The sequence below is a fragment of the Drosophila biarmipes genome, unplaced genomic scaffold (assembly GCF_025231255.1).
Source record: "Drosophila biarmipes strain raj3 unplaced genomic scaffold, RU_DBia_V1.1 ptg000004l, whole genome shotgun sequence".
NCBI lineage: Eukaryota > Metazoa > Arthropoda > Insecta > Diptera > Drosophilidae > Drosophila > Drosophila biarmipes.
In genome coordinates, this window is record NW_026114526.1 from 3565913 (window position 1) to 3587586 (window position 21674).

The 21674-nt window shown below is 33.2% G+C and overlaps 1 protein-coding gene across 50 annotated transcripts in view; it reads left to right on the forward strand.

The window, feature by feature from the left end:
* Positions 1-255: 255 nt before the first annotated feature.
* LOC108036555 (mitochondrial fission 1 protein) overlaps positions 256-21674 on the forward strand; it is a 29756-nt gene continuing 8337 nt past the window's right edge. For 6 of the 50 annotated variants that reach the window (XM_050889652.1, XM_050889653.1, XM_050889643.1 and 3 more), the window contains exons 1-4: positions 256-394; positions 452-519; positions 586-634; positions 692-859. In XM_050889652.1, coding sequence (XP_050745609.1) covers positions 350-394; positions 452-519; positions 586-634; positions 692-859 — 330 coding nt within the window. In that variant the 5' untranslated portion in view covers positions 256-349. Of the gene's footprint in view, positions 395-451; positions 520-585; positions 635-691; positions 860-5631; positions 5745-5829; positions 6017-8598; positions 8712-8796; positions 8984-11523; positions 11637-11721; positions 11909-14488; positions 14602-14686; positions 14874-17414; positions 17528-17612; positions 17794-20339; positions 20453-20537; positions 20719-21674 lie in introns of those variants that run through there. The other 44 variants (XM_050889636.1, XM_050889637.1, XM_050889635.1 and 41 more) reach the window with 30 other exon arrangements.

The following is a 21674-nucleotide window of genomic DNA, read 5'->3' on the forward strand; positions in this document are numbered from 1 at the left end:
TATTTGATATTTGATACATATGGCGTTCTTTCTTGTTTTTAAATATTTTTCACGATTTTTACTGAAGGAAATAAGAAATAAAGGAATAAGAAAACCCTAAGAGTATTATATCAAAGATATAAATTTTTCCCAAATCAAACAACTAAAATAGATGAAAAATGAAATCGGAATCTACCCAGTTCCTTTAGCTAGTGGGAATAGAATATAACTTGTAAAACCATGTTTCGCTCTTTACCACCGGCGCTATTTTGACACTATTTTATTGGTTATTGTTATTTTATAATTTAGGGGTCATACAGACTGACTATAGAAAAAACTGGTGTTGACACTAGATCGATAAACTTTAGAAATGGACGAACTTCTAAGCAATGTGGTACCACAAGAAGATTTAGAGGTATCAACTAAATTTTTAAATTGATTCTAAGGGAGATAATCAGTTTTATTATTGTAGAGGTTTGAAAAAAAATATCATCATGAACTTGAGTTGGATGGAGAAGTTACCACGGAAACAAAGTTTGAGTACGATAAATTAAGCCAAGATAAGTTAAAATACCGCGTAACACTTAATTTTTGATTGAACGATAGATATGCATTCTGCCTGGTCCGTAGTCGTTATACAAATGATGTTAGAAAGGTGACTATCCTTGAGAGTAAGAAGTGTGTGTATTTAAAAACTTGTTTTACAACGAAGGGTATTATGTTGTTGGAGGAGTTGGCCCGTACTCATGCCGAAGGAAGACGTGACTATATTTATTACCTCGCATTTGGAAATGCTCGTATAAAGGAGTATACTTCTGGCTTAAAGTACTGTAGAGCTTTTCTGGACATCGAATCCAATGATCAAGTTCGCTCTCTTCAGGTGAATATCAATATATCGCTTATTCAGTAAAAGAGTGACATATTAATTTAACAGTACCAGAAGAGTTAACTTATTGTCGAAAAATTATTAAAAAAAAAAAACAAAGCAGTCAAGCTTACAGCTCAACACATTTAAACTTAAAAACAATGTCTTTAAAATTTCATTTAGTAGAAGAATTTTAAATTATGATCGTAAAACAGTAACATCGCATTACAATTTTTGTCTGTTCTGAAATAGAGTCCCGATCTAATGTGTTAGTATTTTGAAGTTCAAGTGCGTTTTTATACCCATTACTAGTGTGTAACAGGCAGACGTTTCCGACCTACTTCTAAAATATATTCTTAACCGGGATCACTAGTGAAGTCGATCTAGTCATGTCCGTATGAACGCTTAGATCTGGGAAACTACATAAGCTAGAATTTTGAGATTTGGCATGGATATTCTTGGGCTTTCTGCGCAGCGGGGTGCTACGCCCACAAACTACAATAACACTAATCTAGCGTCCACATTGTTTATTGTTTTGGGAAAATTTAATGAGATTGTGTTCTTGTGTTCAATTCAATAGATTCAAAAAATGATTGATATCGGACGTTTTATTTAGGTCCTGCATCTCGAATGCCGGGATTTTGGCTTTCTTGAGCCTCGATGTATGAGCTTACTTTGAGAGGGCCTCCGACTTGTAAGTCTTTTTCGACTCGAAGTGTCAGCTCGTTTTAAAAAGCGTACTAAGATTATTCATAACAAAGCCTAAACAGCTAGTACAATAATCAAAGCAAGCCATTTATTGGCTACATTTTGTAACTAACAGCATTCGGTTAATGTTTCTTGTCCACATAAATTAAAGGAGTCGTGAAAACTCATTTACTTTATCTGGTCTCAGGAACTTTGTCAGGGACTTGAGAAAGAGGACTTTAAAAGGTACATATTTGGCAAAGACAATTGCACCACGTGCAGCAAATCAGCCGATTTCACTAATACGTCACTAGTAGCGCCACTAGTTTGTGCTTTATAATTGGTGGCTCTAAGTGCCGCAAGTATGCGCTAGATGGTGCTAGCATATCTCCATCCCTCTCTCACTCCTTTCACCTAATTAACGGGAATCTAATAGTGGATGAAGTCTCTCTCTTTAGCTCTGCGAATTTATTTATATTTCATATTCAGGATCAGGGTCAATTGATATACTAACATTTAGACTATAAGTACTTTTAGAAGCATGTACGACTTTCCGATTAAAATAATTCTATTATGATGACAAATTATTGTTAGTCAACCAATGAGTTTTCCATATTTGTTTACCTTTGCAAAGGGTTGAAAGGGATTCCTGTAATAAGGAAAACAACTTTCTCGATTGAGTTCTGTATAAAAACGGATTTTATTTTTCTAAGTCTTCGCTTACGTGACTAACCTGAAATTCTTATGATATACTGAAATATGGTCTACCACATATGTTTGCCTGAGCGGCAGCCTTATCAACGGCTTCCCGCAAGGCGACCCTTTGTACAGTGTGAGAACTATATTTATGGTCAGGCTCAAGTGGCCTGTACTTAAGATTATTGTTTGGCACTGCACCATTATAGGTTTAAAGTTAAAGATCATTGTTTACGGCTCTAGATAGATTTACATATTAACATTGACAGGGCTCGTAAAATCTTAAATTTATGACAGTTAGTGCTTTTCTTGAACAGGGTATATATACATAAATATAGTGACATATCCATAGCACCCACACATGATAAAGTCACCCTCGGGACACCCCTTAGGAAATATGAATCGAGTCCCCCTCTCAGAAATAAGAATCGAAATTTAATTATAAATAAGCCAATAGAAAAATAACCAAACTATAAGCAAGCCAGAGGAAAATTACCACGAAGCAAAAAACCTCAGCTTACAGACTAAACAATTAGAACGAGCCGCTGTTTTGACTATCGGCACGTTCCCACAATTCCAGGATACTGAGATTTCGGTAACAAAGTCTGGAGTCTAAAGTCCTAAAGCTGAAGAGTCACTCAATAGCTTTAAAGCCCACTCACAAAAATCTCTAGAGAGCGAGTTCAGTTTGAAATTCGTCAATAGCATGTCGGTGTTCTTCCATTCTAAAAATAAAGTAGTCAGCTTAAGAATGAAATTAAATGAATTTTTTTTTATAATTAACTTATTGTGCAAGCAATTCATTATATATATTATTGATCAGTATCTCTAGACGAGTCGATTTAGACAAGTCCGCCTGTCCGTCCGTTTCTAAGAAAACTAGACTTTTATTTTTAAAGCTATCGGGCGGGCACTTTCCGGAAAGTCTTCTTTCTGTTGTAGGAAGTATATAAGTCGGATCCAGCCGGATCGGACAACTATATCTTATAGATCCCATAGGAACTATCGGGGAAAAAATTTAAAAAATATATATCTTCGGTGTTTTTTAGCATATAACCATTCAAGCTTGGAAATAACATTTTTTAATTAGTTCTGAATTTCGAATTCAATTTTATCAAAATCGGACGACTATATCATATAGCTGCCATATGAAGAAGACTTTTGGGAAAGTTTCAGGCCGATAGCTTCAAAACTGAGAGTAAAGTTTGCGTAGAAACGGACAGACGGACATGGCTAGATCGACTCGTTTAGTGACGCTGATCAAGAATATATATACTTTATGGGGTCGGAAACGTCTCCTTCACTGCATTGCAATCTTCTGACTGAAATCATTATACCCTCTGCAAAGGTATGAATATGTCCTCTTGAGAATTAAAAAACGATGTTTTCGGGTTTTTCTTGAATTTTTAGGAGCTTAAAAATATCAGAAAATCCTTTATTTTCTCGGCTAGTTGCGTGATTTTTGCCTCAAAATATATAAAGAAAACTAGCTTTCATTAAAGACAGTAATTAAAAAAAAAAATATACATAAATATCTTCAAATTTTCGGGAAAACCCGTCGATATAAATCTAATTGTACATAACCATTTTTTTAAGTAAGTGTGAAAGAAAGGTGAGACGTTAAATTGGATCTTTTTTTTATTGCACGTTATTTAATTTGTCTTCCGTTGAGCCGCACAGTGGGTCACCTTACATGGAAACTCAAAAAATGTTCCGCTATTTTAGGCATAACAAAATAAGATAAAGGATAACATTTTCTTGGTCACTTACCCCAATTTCACTAGCTCCATCGATTAGCCCGAAAGCTATAATTTGTTTCATATTATTTCCCACCAATTATCCGATCGTTCCTATAACAGCTATGATATAGTCGTCCGATTTTAATAAAATTTAATTAGAAATTCAGAACTTATTTAAAAATGTTACATCCAAGCTTAGAAAGGTGTATGTTAAAGAACATCAAAGATATAATTTTTAAAAAATGTTTCCCCGATAGTTCCAATGGGAGCTATAAGATATAGTTGTCCGATCCGGCTGGTTCCGACTTATATACTACCTGCAATAGAAATAACACTTTTGGGAAAGTTTTAGCCCGATAGTTTAAAAACTGAGATAGTTTGCGTAGAAACGGGCGGACGGAAAGACATGTCTGGATCGACTCGTCTTGTGACGCTGATCAAGAATATATATACTTAATGGGGTCGGAAACGTCTCCTTCACTGCGTTGCAAACTTCTAACTGAAATCAACTTTCTAAGAACTAATCCGATTTTAAGACAGTGATTTCGACCCGTTCCATTTAAATTTAGTGGCAAAAATAATTCAGGCAATAAAAGCGGGCAAACTGATTAAGTTTAAAGGAAATACCTAACACCAAATACGTGCTAATAATTTGTTTGCTGCCAATTTAGTTTTTAAAGATAAACTATTAAATAATTTGAAAATGTAATATACTTTTCTAGTTTATATATATATTATTGTAAATTTCATACTCGTATATTAAAAGGAGAAAAGCGGATTTTGAGTTTTTCCAAATCTGAATGTTTTTCAATTAATTAATTAATTAATAAAAACTAACATTAACATTTTTACTGAAACACTCAAAACACCATTGCATTAAACAAAAATATTCCCTACTTTAATTATACAGGACGAAATGGGGGCTTAAGATGACGGAATAGTTCTTTTTTGCTTGAGTTGGCAGGACTGTGCATGACATCTGGCGGTAATTTCATGTCAATGTCAGTATCAGTACTATATTTACGCTTGTGTTCACCAAACGATCAAGAGTGAATTTTTTGATCTACAATGTCGTTCCGCAACCACCGTATTTTCCTGATTTGGCTCCGTGTGACTTCTGCCTATTGCAAAAACCTAAGAGACCACTCCGGGGAACGCGTTTCGACAAACTGATAAATACACACAAAAACTCAATTTCGATTTGAAAAGTATTATTTTTTTTTTTAAAAAAGGATGCAAATGTACAAAATTGCACTTAAAATTTAACTGTATTTTACTTCAGTTCCGTGATTAAATTGAAAAGTTATACAAGTTACTGTTGGAAATATGGTGGAGCCGCTTTCACAACACGAAAAGAAAAAAAACTTGGTATTTAAACTTGAATATATTTATCTGACTTGGTTTTAACTTAAATATTAAATCACACGATTTTGACGAACAAATTACAATAAATACCAAATCATAATACAGCTGGAGCGGTACCTTGAACATTTGACTCTAACCATAATAATTTTTATATTACATCTTTTCTTTTAGATAAAGTTAATTTCACAAAGTTCATTTTTTTCACTGTTTTATCTGTGTTATCTTAAATTTGTTTTTTAGCTTATGTCACTCTTGTATTAGATGGTCGATTTAAATGATAATTTAAAAAATGCATTTCAGGACTACATTAATAAGCAAATTGATAAGGAAGTTGCAAAGGGCATGGCAGTCGCTGGTGGAGCAGCCCTCGTACTTGGTGGAATATTGGGACTGGGCATTGCTTTGGCTAGAAAGTAATTTTGAATAATGTTTTCCTGAAAATATTTTCTTAAAAGAAATCTGTTATATCTGTTATCATATATTTGTTTCTTTTTTTAGTAAACAAAAGCGGGAGAAATAATAAAATGCATAATTTTTACGGAATCTAAATGCCCTGCAACTTGCACAACAAAGCGCTTCTGTCTGTTGCCTAAAACGAAAATAGTTATTTAATTAATTAAGTTTCTTAAATATTGTACTAGGCTTAACCGCGTTAATTCAATAAAAATCCTAAACTTTCCTTTTATCTAATATCTAATACAAAAAAAACCGACAGTTTATACGGATACACGGAATTTTTTTTTTCAATTTTGCTGTAATTATTTTAAACATAGTTTTCTGTCTGTTATAAAAGGGTAGCTTGTGAGATCCGCCTTCATGGGGTACCATTAAATTAAGGGATGTGAGGGCTTTGCATTAACATTCAAGTTACTCCTACTACCAGGAATCCGAGATATTTTTCGGGTGAAACCCTCTGACATAAATCCATCGACATAAATCTAATTGTACATCACCAATATTTTTAAGTAAGTGTGAAAGAAAGGTGAGACGTTAAATTGGATGTGTTTTGAAACGATTCAGTCTAGATGATACACTTGGAAAAAAGGATGCACGCGAAATTATCTCGGCCTGGCTCGTCGACAAGTGGGGTGGTGACCTTGTTCCTTTTTCCAGTGCCTTTTTGCAATCTTCTACTTGATTTGCGTGCCGCGACAAGAGCTACGAAGGGAACGATTTTGCACATACACTCCACACGACTCAGCTGAGGCTGTCACTTTATTTCCCTACACTAACAAAAAAATACCCTCTGATCTGGTCTGCCCTCCCTACCTAAAAAAATAAACTTTGAGCTTAGCGTTATTATTTTTAAAAGTGCATGAATATTTTCCTTTCGTTTCTTATTGCACATCTTTTTTTTATTGCACGTTATTTAATTTGTCTTCCGTTGAGCCGCACAGTGGGTCACCTTACATGGAAACTCAAAAAATGTTCCGCTATTTTAGGCATAACAAAATAAGATGAAGGATAACATTTTCTTGGTCACTTACCCCAATTTCACTAGCTCCATCGATTAAAGCGCTTTCTCGATCGGTCCTGTGGAAGTTTGCAAGCCGAAGTTTGCAGTTCTAAGAAATAATTAATAATTTTATTAAATTGAATTCGAAATTCTTAAAAATATAAAAATTTATATTTCCAATATTTCAGATAATATGTCAAAAAGCCCGAAAGCTATAATTTGTTTCATATTATTTCCCACCAATTATCCGATCGTTCCTATGACAGCTATGATATAGTCGTCCGATTTTAATAAAATTTAATTAGAAATTCAGAACTTATTTAAAAATGTTACATCCAAGCTTAGAAAGGTGTATGTTAAAAAACATCAAAGATATAATTTTTAAAAAATTTTTCCCCGATAGTTCCAATGGGAGCTATAAGATATAGTTGTCCGATCCGGCTGGTTCCGACTTATATACTACCTGCAATAGAAATAACACTTTTGGGAAAGTTTTAGCCCGATAGTTTAAAAACTGAGATAGTTTGCGTAGAAACGGGCGGACGGAAAGACATGTCTGGTTCGACTCGTCTTGTGACGCTGATCAAGAATATATATACTTAATGGGGTCGGAAACGTCTCCTTCACTGCGTTGCAAACTTCTAACTGAAATCAACTTTCTAAGAACTAATCCGATTTTAAGACAGTAATTTCGCCCCGTTCCATTTAAATTTAGTGGCAAAAATAATTCAGGCAATAAAAGCGGGCAAACTGATTAAGTTTAAAGGAAATACCTAACACCAAATACGTGCTAATAATTTGTTTGCTGCCAATTTAGTTTTTAAAGATAAACTATAAAATAATTTAAAAATGTAATATACTTTTCTAGTTTATATATATATTATTGTAAATTTCATACTCGTATATTAAAAGGAGAAAAGCGGATTTTGAGTTTTTCCAAATCCGAATGTTTTTCAATTAATTAATTAATTAATAAAAACTAACATTAACATTTTTACTGAAACACTCAAAACACCATTGCATTAAACAAAAATATTCCCTACTTTAATTATACAGGACGAAATGGGGGCTTAAGATGACGGAATAGTTCTTTTTTGCTTGAGTTGGCAGGACTGTGCATGACATCTGGCGGTAATTTCATGTCAATGTCAGTATCAGTACTATATTTACGCTTGTGTTCACCAAACGATCAAGAGTGAATTTTATGATCTACAATGTCGTTCCGCAACCACCGTATTTTCCTGATTTGGCTCCGTGTGACTTCTGCCTATTGCAAAAACCTAAGAGACCACTCCGGGGAACGCGTTTCGACAAACTGATAAATACACACAAAAACTCAATTTCGATTTGAAAAGTATTATTTTTTTTTTTAAAAAAGGATGCAAATGTACAAAATTGCACTTAAAATTTAACTGTATTTTACTTCAGTTCCGTGATTAAATTGAAAAGTTATACAAGTTACTGTTGGAAATATGGTGGAGCCGCTTTCACAACACGAAAAGAAAAAAAACTTGGTATTTAAACTTGAATATATTTATCTGACTTGGTTTTAACTTAAATATTAAATCACACGATTTTGACGAACAAATTACAATAAATACCAAATCATAATACAGCTGGAGCGGTACCTTGAACATTTGACTCTAACCATAATAATTTTTATATTACATCTTTTCTTTTAGATAAAGTTAATTTCACAAAGTTCATTTTTTTCACTGTTTTATCTGTGTTATCTTAAATTTGTTTTTTAGCTTATGTCACTCTTGTATTAGATGGTCGATTTAAATGATAATTTAAAAAATGCATTTCAGGACTACATTAATAAGCAAATTGATAAGGAAGTTGCAAAGGGCATGGCAGTCGCTGGTGGAGCAGCCCTCGTACTTGGTGGAATATTGGGACTGGGCATTGCTTTGGCTAGAAAGTAATTTTGAATAATGTTTTCCTGAAAATATTTTCTTAAAAGAAATCTGTTATATCTGTTATCATATATTTGTTTCTTTTTTTAGTAAACAAAAGCGGGAGAAATAATAAAATGCATAATTTTTACGGAATCTAAATGCCCTGCAACTTGCACAACAAAGCGCTTCTGTCTGTTGCCTAAAACGAAAATAGTTATTTAATTAATTAAGTTTCTTAAATATTGTACTAGGCTTAACCGCGTTAATTCAATAAAAATCCTAAACTTTCCTTTTATCTAATATCTAATACAAAAAAAACCGACAGTTTATACGGATACACGGAATTTTTTTTTTTCAATTTTGCTGTAATTATTTTAAACATAGTTTTCCGTCTGTTATAAAAGGGTAGCTTGTGAGATCCGCCTTCATGGGGTACCATTAAATTAAGGGATGTGAGGGCTTTGCATTAACATTCAAGTTACTCCTACTACCAGGAATCCGAGATATTTTTCGGGTGAAACCCTCTGACATAAATCCATCGACATAAATCTAATTGTACATCACCAATATTTTTAAGTAAGTGTGAAAGAAAGGTGAGACGTTAAATTGGATGTGTTTTGAAACGATTCAGTCTAGATGATACACTTGGAAAAAAGGATGCACGCGAAATTATCTCGGCCTGGCTCGACGACAAGTGGGGTGGTGACCTTGTTCCTTTTTCCAGTGCCTTTTTGCAATCTTCTACTTGATTTGCGTGCCGCGACAAGAGCTACGAAGGGAACGATTTTGCACATACACTCCACACGACTCAGCTGAGGCTGTCACTTTATTTCCCTACACTAACAAAAAAATACCCTCTGATCTGGTCTGCCCTCCCTACCTAAAAAAATAAACTTTGAGCTTAGCGTTATTATTTTTAAAAGTGCATGAATATTTTCCTTTCGTTTCTTATTGCACATCTTTTTTTTATTGCACGTTATTTAATTTGTCTTCCGTTGAGCCGCACAGTGGGTCACCTTACATGGAAACTCAAAAAATGTTCCGCTATTTTAGGCATAACAAAATAAGATGGAGGATAACATTTTCTTGGTCACTTACCCCAATTTCACTAGCTCCATCGATTAAAGCGCTTTCTCGATCGGTCCTGTGGAAGTTTGCAAGCCGAAGTTTGCAGTTCTAAGAAATAATTAATAATTTTATTAAATTGAATTCGAAATTCTTAAAAATATAAAAATTTATATTTCCAATATTTCATATTATTTCCCACCAATTATCCGATCGTTCCTATGACAGCTATGATATAGTCGTCCGATTTTAATAAAATTTAATTAGAAATTCAGAACTTATTTAAAAATGTTACATCCAAGCTTAGAAAGGTGTATGTTAAAAAACATCAAAGATATAATTTTTAAAAAATTTTTCCCCGATAGTTCCAATGGGAGCTATAAGATATAGTTGTCCGATCCGGCTGGTTCCGACTTATATACTACCTGCAATAGAAATAACACTTTTGGGAAAGTTTTAGCCCGATAGTTTAAAAACTGAGATAGTTTGCGTAGAAACGGGCGGACGGAAAGACATGTCTGGTTCGACTCGTCTTGTGACGCTGATCAAGAATATATATACTTAATGGGGTCGGAAACGTCTCCTTCACTGCGTTGCAAACTTCTAACTGAAATCAACTTTCTAAGAACTAATCCGATTTTAAGACAGTAATTTCGCCCCGTTCCATTTAAATTTAGTGGCAAAAATAATTCAGGCAATAAAAGCGGGCAAACTGATTAAGTTTAAAGGAAATACCTAACACCAAATACGTGCTAATAATTTGTTTGCTGCCAATTTAGTTTTTAAAGATAAACTATAAAATAATTTAAAAATGTAATATACTTTTCTAGTTTATATATATATTATTGTAAATTTCATACTCGTATATTAAAAGGAGAAAAGCGGATTTTGAGTTTTTCCAAATCCGAATGTTTTTCAATTAATTAATTAATTAATAAAAACTAACATTAACATTTTTACTGAAACACTCAAAACACCATTGCATTAAACAAAAATATTCCCTACTTTAATTATACAGGACGAAATGGGGGCTTAAGATGACGGAATAGTTCTTTTTTGCTTGAGTTGGCAGGACTGTGCATGACATCTGGCGGTAATTTCATGTCAATGTCAGTATCAGTACTATATTTACGCTTGTGTTCACCAAACGATCAAGAGTGAATTTTTTGATCTACAATGTCGTTCCGCAACCACCGTATTTTCCTGATTTGGCTCCGTGTGACTTCTGCCTATTGCAAAAACCTAAGAGACCACTCCGGGGAACGCGTTTCGACAAACTGATAAATACACACAAAAACTCAATTTAGATTTGAAAAGTATTATTTTTTCTTAAAAAAGGATACAAATGTACAAAATTGCACTTAAAATTTAACTGTATTTTACTTCAGTTCCGTGATTAAATTGAAAAGTTATACAAGTTACTGTTGGAAATATGGTGGAGCCGCTTTCACAACACGAAAAGAAAAAAAACTTGGTATTTAAACTTGAATATATTTATCTGACTTGGTTTTAACTTAAATATTAAATCACACGATTTTGACGAACAAATTACAATAAATACCAAATCATAATACAGCTGGAGCGGTACCTTGAACATTTGACTCTAACCATAATAATTTTTATATTACATCTTTTTTTTAGATAAAGTTAATTTCACAAAGTTCATTTTTATCACTGTTTTATCTGTGTTATCTTAAATTTGTTTTTTAGCTTATGTCACTCTTGTATTAGATGGTCGATTTAAATGATAATTTAAAAAATGCATTTCAGGACTACATTAATAAGCAAATTGATAAGGAAGTTGCAAAGGGCATGGCAGTCGCTGGTGGAGCAGCCCTCGTACTTGGTGGAATATTGGGACTGGGCATTGCTTTGGCTAGAAAGTAATTTTGAATAATGTTTTCCTGAAAATATTTTCTTAAAAGAAATCTGTTATATCTGTTATCATATATTTGTTTCTTTTTTTAGTAAACAAAAGCGGGAGAAATAATAAAATGCATAATTTTTACGGAATCTAAATGCCCTGCAACTTGCACAACAAAGCGCTTCTGTCTGTTGCCTAAAACGAAAATAGTTATTTAATTAATTAAGTTTCTTAAATATTGTACTAGGCTTAACCGCGTTAATTCAATATAAATCCTAAACTTTCCTTTTATCTAATATCTAATACAAAAAAAAACGACAGTTAATACGGATACACGGAATTTTTTTTTTCAATTTTGCTGTAATTATTTTAAACATAGTTTTCTGTCTGTTATAAAAGGGTAGCTTGTGAGATCCGCCTTCATGGGGTACCATTAAATTAAGGGATGTGAGGGCTTTGCATTAACATTCAAGTTACTCCTACTACCAGGAATCCGAGATATTTTTCGGGTGAAACCCTCTGACATAAATCCATCGACATAAATCTAATTGTACATCACCAATATTTTTAAGTAAGTGTGAAAGAAAGGTGAGACGTTAAATTGGATGTGTTTTGAAACGATTCAGTCTAGATGATACACTTGGAAAAAAGGATGCACGCGAAATTATCTCGGCCTGGCTCGTCGACAAGTGGGGTGGTGACCTTGTTCCTTTTTCCAGTGCCTTTTTGCAATCTTCTACTTGATTTGCGTGCCGCGACAAGAGCTACGAAGGGAACGATTTTGCACATACACTCCACACGACTCAGCTGAGGCTGTCACTTTATTTCCCTACACTAACAAAAAAATACCCTCTGATCTGGTCTGCCCTCCCTACCTAAAAAAATAAACTTTGAGCTTAGCGTTATTATTTTTAAAAGTGCATGAATATTTTCCTTTCGTTTCTTATTGCACATCTTTTTTTTATTGCACGTTATTTAATTTGTCTTCCGTTGAGCCGCACAGTGGGTCACCTTACATGGAAACTCAAAAAATGTTCCGCTATTTTAGGCATAACAAAATAAGATGAAGGATAACATTTTCTTGGTCACTTACCCCAATTTCACTAGCTCCATCGATTAAAGCGCTTTCTCGATCGGTCCTGTGGAAGTTTGCAAGCCGAAGTTTGCAGTTCTAAGAAATAATTAATAATTTTATTAAATTGAATTCGAAATTCTTAAAAATATAAAAATTTATATTTCCAATATTTCAGATAATATGTCAAAAAGCCCGAAAGCTATAATTTGTTTCATATTATTTCCCACCAATTATCCGATCGTTCCTATGACAGCTATGATATAGTCGTCCGATTTTAATAAAATTTAATTAGAAATTCAGAACTTATTTAAAAATGTTACATCCAAGCTTAGAAAGGTGTATGTTAAAAAACATCAAAGATATAATTTTTAAAAAATTTTTCCCCGATAGTTCCAATGGGAGCTATAAGATATAGTTGTCCGATCCGGCTGGTTCCGACTTATATACTACCTGCAATAGAAATAACACTTTTGGGAAAGTTTTAGCCCGATAGTTTAAAAACTGAGATAGTTTGCGTAGAAACGGGCGGACGGAAAGACATGTCTGGTTCGACTCGTCTTGTGACGCTGATCAAGAATATATATACTTAATGGGGTCGGAAACGTCTCCTTCACTGCGTTGCAAACTTCTAACTGAAATCAACTTTCTAAGAACTAATCCGATTTTAAGACAGTAATTTCGCCCCGTTCCATTTAAATTTAGTGGCAAAAATAATTCAGGCAATAAAAGCGGGCAAACTGATTAAGTTTAAAGGAAATACCTAACACCAAATACGTGCTAATAATTTGTTTGCTGCCAATTTAGTTTTTAAAGATAAACTATAAAATAATTTAAAAATGTAATATACTTTTCTAGTTTATATATATATTATTGTAAATTTCATACTCGTATATTAAAAGGAGAAAAGCGGATTTTGAGTTTTTCCAAATCCGAATGTTTTTCAATTAATTAATTAATTAATAAAAACTAACATTAACATTTTTACTGAAACACTCAAAACACCATTGCATTAAACAAAAATATTCCCTACTTTAATTATACAGGACGAAATGGGGGCTTAAGATGACGGAATAGTTCTTTTTTGCTTGAGTTGGCAGGACTGTGCATGACATCTGGCGGTAATTTCATGTCAATGTCAGTATCAGTACTATATTTACGCTTGTGTTCACCAAACGATCAAGAGTGAATTTTTTGATCTACAATGTCGTTCCGCAACCACCGTATTTTCCTGATTTGGCTCCGTGTGACTTCTGCCTATTGCAAAAACCTAAGAGACCACTCCGGGGAACGCGTTTCGACAAACTGATAAATACACACAAAAACTCAATTTAGATTTGAAAAGTATTATTTTTTCTTAAAAAAGGATGCAAATGTACAAAATTGCACTTAAAATTTAACTGTATTTTACTTCAGTTCCGTGATTAAATTGAAAAGTTATACAAGTTACTGTTGGAAATATGGTGGAGCCGCTTTCACAACACGAAAAGAAAAAAAACTTGGTATTTAAACTTGAATATATTTATCTGACTTGGTTTTAACTTAAATATTAAATCACACGATTTTGACGAACAAATTACAATAAATACCAAATCATAATACAGCTGGAGCGGTACCTTGAACATTTGACTCTAACCATAATAATTTTTATATTACATCTTTTCTTTTAGATAAAGTTAATTTCACAAAGTTCATTTTTTTCACTGTTTTATCTGTGTTATCTTAAATTTGTTTTTTAGCTTATGTCACTCTTGTATTAGATGGTCGATTTAAATGATAATTTAAAAAATGCATTTCAGGACTACATTAATAAGCAAATTGATAAGGAAGTTGCAAAGGGCATGGCAGTCGCTGGTGGAGCAGCCCTCGTACTTGGTGGAATATTGGGACTGGGCATTGCTTTGGCTAGAAAGTAATTTTGAATAATGTTTTCCTGAAAATATTTTCTTAAAAGAAATCTGTTATATCTGTTATCATATATTTGTTTCTTTTTTTAGTAAACAAAAGCGGGAGAAATAATAAAATGCATAATTTTTACGGAATCTAAATGCCCTGCAACTTGCACAACAAAGCGCTTCTGTCTGTTGCCTAAAACGAAAATAGTTATTTAATTAATTAAGTTTCTTAAATATTGTACTAGGCTTAACCGCGTTAATTCAATAAAAATCCTAAACTTTCCTTTTATCTAATATCTAATACAAAAAAAACCGACAGTTTATACGGATACACGGAATTTTTTTTTTTCAATTTTGCTGTAATTATTTTAAACATAGTTTTCTGTCTGTTATAAAAGGGTAGCTTGTGAGATCCGCCTTCATGGGGTACCATTAAATTAAGGGATGTGAGGGCTTTGCATTAACATTCAAGTTACTCCTACTACCAGGAATCCGAGATATTTTTCGGGTGAAACCCTCTGACATAAATCCATCGACATAAATCTAATTGTACATCACCAATATTTTTAAGTAAGTGTGAAAGAAAGGTGAGACGTTAAATTGGATGTGTTTTGAAACGATTCAGTCTAGATGATACACTTGGAAAAAAGGATGCACGCGAAATTATCTCGGCCTGGCTCGACGACAAGTGGGGTGGTGACCTTGTTCCTTTTTCCAGTGCCTTTTTGCAATCTTCTACTTGATTTGCGTGCCGCGACAAGAGCTACGAAGGGAACGATTTTGCACATACACTCCACACGACTCAGCTGAGGCTGTCACTTTATTTCCCTACACTAACAAAAAAATACCCTCTGATCTGGTCTGCCCTCCCTACCTAAAAAAATAAACTTTGAGCTTAGCGTTATTATTTTTAAAAGTGCATGAATATTTTCCTTTCGTTTCTTATTGCACATCTTTTTTTTATTGCACGTTATTTAATTTGTCTTCCGTTGAGCCGCACAGTGGGTCACCTTACATGGAAACTCAAAAAATGTTCCGCTATTTTAGGCATAACAAAATAAGATGGAGGATAACATTTTCTTGGTCACTTACCCCAATTTCACTAGCTCCATCGATTAAAGCGCTTTCTCGATCGGTCCTGTGGAAGTTTGCAAGCCGAAGTTTGCAGTTCTAAGAAATAATTAATAATTTTATTAAATTGAATTCGAAATTCTTAAAAATATAAAAATTTATATTTCCAATATTTCATATTATTTCCCACCAATTATCCGATCGTTCCTATGACAGCTATGATATAGTCGTCCGATTTTAATAAAATTTAATTAGAAATTCAGAACTTATTTAAAAATGTTACATCCAAGCTTAGAAAGGTGTATGTTAAAAAACATCAAAGATATAATTTTTAAAAAATTTTTCCCCGATAGTTCCAATGGGAGCTATAAGATATAGTTGTCCGATCCGGCTGGTTCCGACTTATATACTACCTGCAATAGAAATAACACTTTTGGGAAAGTTTTAGCCCGATAGTTTAAAAACTGAGATAGTTTGCGTAGAAACGGGCGGACGGAAAGACATGTCTGGTTCGACTCGTCTTGTGACGCTGATCAAGAATATATATACTTAATGGGGTCGGAAACGTCTCCTTCACTGCGTTGCAAACTTCTAACTGAAATCAACTTTCTAAGAACTAATCCGATTTTAAGACAGTAATTTCGCCCCGTTCCATTTAAATTTAGTGGCAAAAATAATTCAGGCAATAAAAGCGGGCAAACTGATTAAGTTTAAAGGAAATACCTAACACCAAATACGTGCTAATAATTTGTTTGCTGCCAATTTAGTTTTTAAAGATAAACTATAAAATAATTTAAAAATGTAATATACTTTTCTAGTTTATATATATATTATTGTAAATTTCATACTCGTATATTAAAAGGAGAAAAGCGGATTTTGAGTTTTTCCAAATCCGAATGTTTTTCAATTAATTAATTAATTAATAAAAACTAACATTAACATTTTTACTGAAACACTCAAAACACCATTGCATTAAACAAAAATATTCCCTACTTTAATTATACAGGACGAAATGGGGGCTTAAGATGACGGAATAGTTCTTTTTTGCTTGAGTTGGCAGGACTGTGCATGACATCTGGCGGTAATTTCATGTCAATGTCAGTATCAGTACTATATTTACGCTTGTGTTCACCAAACGATCAAGAGTGAATTTTTTGATCTACAATGTCGTTCCGCAACCACCGTATTTTCCTGATTTGGCTCCGTGTGACTTCTGCCTATTGCAAAAACCTAAGAGACCACTCCGGGGAACGCGTTTCGACAAACTGATAAATACACACAAAAACTCAATTTAGATTTGAAAAGTATTACTTTTTCTTAAAAAAGGATGCAAATGTACAAAATTGCACTTAAAATTTAACTGTATTTTACTTCAGTTCCGTGATTAAATTGAAAAGTTATACAAGTTACTGTTGGAAATATGGTGGAGCCGCTTTCACAACACGAAAAGAAAAAAAACTTGGTATTTAAACTTGAATATATTTATCTGACTTGGTTTTAACTTAAATATTAAATCACACGATTTTGACGAACAAATTACAATAAATACCAAATCATAATACAGCTGGAGCGGTACCTTAAACATTTGACTCTAACCATAATAATTTTTATATTACATCTTTTTTTTTAGATAAATTTAATTTCACAAAGTTCATTTTTTTCACTGTTTTATCTGTGTTATCTTAAATTTGTTTTTTAGCTTATGTCACTCTTGTATTAGATGGTCGATTTAAATGATAATTTAAAAAATGCATTTCAGGACTACATTAATAAGCAAATTGATAAGGAAGTTGCAAAGGGCATGGCAGTCGCTGGTGGAGCAGCCCTCGTACTTGGTGGAATATTGGGACTAGGCATTGCTTTGGCTAGAAAGTAATTTTGAATAATGTTTTCCTGAAAATATTTTCTTAAAAGAAATCTGTTATATCTGTTATCATATATTTGTTTCTTTTTTTAGTAAACAAAAGCGGGAGAAATAATAAAATGCATAATTTTTACGGAATCTAAATGCCCTGCAACTTGCACAACAAAGCGCTTCTGTCTGTTGCCTAAAACGAAAATAGTTATTTAATTAATTAAGTTTCTTAAATATTGTACTAGGCTTAACCGCGTTAATTCAATAAAAATCCTAAACTTTCCTTTTATATAATATCTAATACAAAAAAAAACGACAGTTAATACGGATACACGGAATTTTTTTTTTTCAATTTTGCTGTAATTATTTTAAACATAGTTTTTAGTCTGTTATAAAAGGGTAGCTTGTGAGATCCGCCTTCATGGGGTACCATTAAATCAAGGGATGTGAGGGCTTTGCATTAACATTCAAGTTACTCCTACTACCAGGAATCCGAGATATTTTTCGGGTGAAACCCTCTGACATAAATCCATCGACATAAATCTAATTGTACATCACCAATATTTTTAAGTAAGTGTGAAAGAAAGGTGAGACGTTAAATTGGATGTGTTTTGAAACGATTCAGTCTAGATGATACACTTGGAAAAAAGTATGCACGCGAAATTATCTCGGCCTGGCTCGTCGACAAGTGGGGTGGTGACCTTGTTCCTTTTTCCAGTGCCTTTTTGCAATCTTCTACTTGATTTGCGTGCCGTGGCAAGAGCTACGAAGGGAACGATTTTGCACATACACTCCACACGACTCAGCTGAGGCTGTCACTTTATTTCCCTACACTAACAAAAAAATACCCTCTGATCTGGTCTGCCCTCCCTACCTAAAAAAATAAACTTTGAGCTTAGCGTTATTATTTTTAAAAGTGCATGAATATTTTCCTTTCGTTTCTTATTGCACATCTTTTTTTTATTGCACCTTACATGGAAACTCAAAAAATGTTCCGCTATTTTAGGCATAACAAAATAAGATGAAGGATAATATTTTCTTGGTCACTTACCCCAATTTCACTAGCTCCATCGATTAAAGCGCTTTCTCGATCGGTCCTGTGGAAGTTTGCAAGCCGAAGTTTGCAGTTCTAAGAAATAATTAATAATTTTATTAAATTGAATTCGAAATTCTTAAAAATATAAAAATTTATATTTCCAATATTTCAGATAATATGTCAAAAAGCCCGAAAGCTATAATTTGTTTCATATTATTTCCCACCAATTATCCGATCGTTCCTATGACAGCTATGATATAGTCGTCCGATTTTAATAAAATTTAATTAGAAATTCAGAACTTATTTAAAAATGTTACATCCAAGCTTAGAAAGGTGTATGTTAAAAAACATCAAAGATATAATTTTTAAAAAATTTTTCCCCGATAATTCCAATGGGAGCTATAAGATATAGTTGTCCGATCCGGCTGGTTCCGACTTATATACTACCTGCAATAGAAATAACACTTTTGGGAAAGTTTTAGCCCGATAGTTTAAAAACTCAGATAGTTTGCGTAGAAACGGGCGGACGGAAAGACATGTCTGGTTCGACTCGTCTTGTGACGCTGATCAAGAATATATATACTTAATGGGGTCGGAAACGTCTCCTTCACTGCGTTGCAAACTTCTAACTGAAATCAACTTTCTAAGAACTAATCCGATTTTAAGACAGTAATTTCGCCCCGTTCCATTTAAATTTAGTGGCAAAAGTAATTCAGGCAATAAAAGCGGGCAAACTGATTAAGTTTAAAGGAAATACCTAACACCAAATACGTGCTAATAATTTGTTTGCTGCCAATTTAGTTTTTAAAGATAAACTATAAAATAATTTAAAAATGTAATATACTTTTCTAGTTTATATATATATTATTGTAAATTTCATACTCGTATATTAAAAGGAGAAAAGCGGATTTTGAGTTTTTCCAAATCCGAATGTTTTTCAATTAATTAATTAATTAATAAAAACTAACATTAACATTTTTACTGAAACACTCAAAACACCATTGCATTAAACAAAAATATTCCCTACTTTAATTATACAGGACGAAATGGGGGCTTAAGATGACGGAATAGTTCTTTTTTGCTTGAGTTGGCAGGACTGTGCATGACATCTGGCGGTAATTTCATGTCAATGTCAGTATCAGTACTATATTTACGCTTGTGTTCACCAAACGATCAAGAGTGAATTTTTTGATCTACAATGTCGTTCCGCAACCACCGTATTTTCCTGATTTGGCTCCGTGTGACTTCTGCCTATTGCAAAAACCTAAGAGACCACTCCGGGGAACGCGTTTCGACAAACTGATAAATACACACAAAAACTCAATTTCGATTTGAAAAGTATTATTTTTTTTTTAAAAAAGGATGCAAATGTACAAAATTGCACTTAAAATTTAACTGTATTTTACTTCAGTTCCGTGATTAAATTGAAAAGTTATACAAGTTACTGTTGGAAATATGGTGGAGCCGCTTTCACAACACGAAAAGAAAAAAAACTTGGTATTTAAACTTGAATATATTTATCTGACTTGGTTTTAACTTAAATATTAAATCACACGATTTTGACGAACAAATTACAATAAATACCAAATCATAATACAGCTGGAGCGGTACCTTGAACATTTGACTCTAACCATAATAATTTTTATATTACATCTTTTTTTTAGATAAAGTTAATTTCACAAAGTTCATTTTTTTCACTGTTTTATCTGTGTTATCTTAAATTTGTTTTTTAGCTTATGTCACTCTTGTATTAGATGGTCGATTTAAATGATAATTTAAAAAATGCATTTCAGGACTACATTAATAAGCAAATTGATAAGGAAGTTGCAAAGGGCATGGCAGTCGCTGGTGGAGCAGCCCTCGTACTTGGTGGAATATTGGGACTGGGCATTGCTTTGGCTAGAAAGTAATTTTGAATAATGTTTTCCTGAAAATATTTTCTTAAAAGAAATCTGTTATATCTGTTATCATATATTTGTTTCTTTTTTTAGTAAACAAAAGCGGGAGAAATAATAAAATGCATAATTTTTACGGAATCTAAATGCCCTGCAACTTGCACAACAAAGCGCTTCTGTCTGTTGCCTAAAACGAAAATAGTTATTTAATTAATTAAGTTTCTTAAATATTGTACTAGGCTTAACCGCGTTAATTCAATAAAAATCCTAAACTTTCCTTTTATATAATATCTAATACAAAAAAAAACGACAGTTAATACGGATACACGGAATTTTTTTTTTCAATTTTGCTGTAATTATTTTAAACATAGTTTTTAGTCTGTTATAAAAGGGTAGCTTGTGAGATCCGCCTTCATGGGGTACCATTAAATCAAGGGATGTGAGGGCTTTGCATTAACATTCAAGTTACTCCTACTACCAGGAATCCGAGATATTTTTCGGGTGAAACCCTCTGACATAAATCCATCGACATTGATTGTACATCACCAATATTTTTAAGTAAGTGTGAAAGAAAGGTGAGACGTTAAATTGGATGTGTTTTGAAACGATTCAGTCTAGATGATACACTTGGAAAAAAGTATGCACGCGAAATTATCTCGGCCTGGCTCGTCGACAAGTGGGGTGGTGACCTTGTTCCTTTTTCCAGTGCCTTTTTGCAATCTTCTACTTGATTTGCGTGCCGCGACAAGAGCTACGAAGGGAACGATTTTGCACATACACTCCACACGACTCAGCTGAGGCTGTCACTTTATTTCCCTACACTAACAAAAAAATACCCTCTGATTTGGTCTGCCCTCCCTACCTAAAAAAATAAACTTTGAGCTTAGCGTTATTATTTTTAAAAGTGCATGAATATTTTCCTTTCGTTTCTTATTGCACATCTTTTTTTTATTGCACGTTATTTAATTTGTCTTCCGTTAAGCCGCACAGTGGGTCACCTTACATGGAAACTCAAAAAATGTTCCGCTATTTTAGGCATAACAAAATAAGATGGAGGATAACATTTTCTTGGTCACTTACCCCAATTTCACTAGCTCCATCGATTAAAGCGCTTTCTCGATCGGTCCTGTGGAAGTTTGCAAGCCGAAGTTTGCAGTTCTAAGAAATAATTAATAATTTTATTAAATTGAATTCGAAATTCTTAAAAATATAAAAATTTATATTTCCAATATT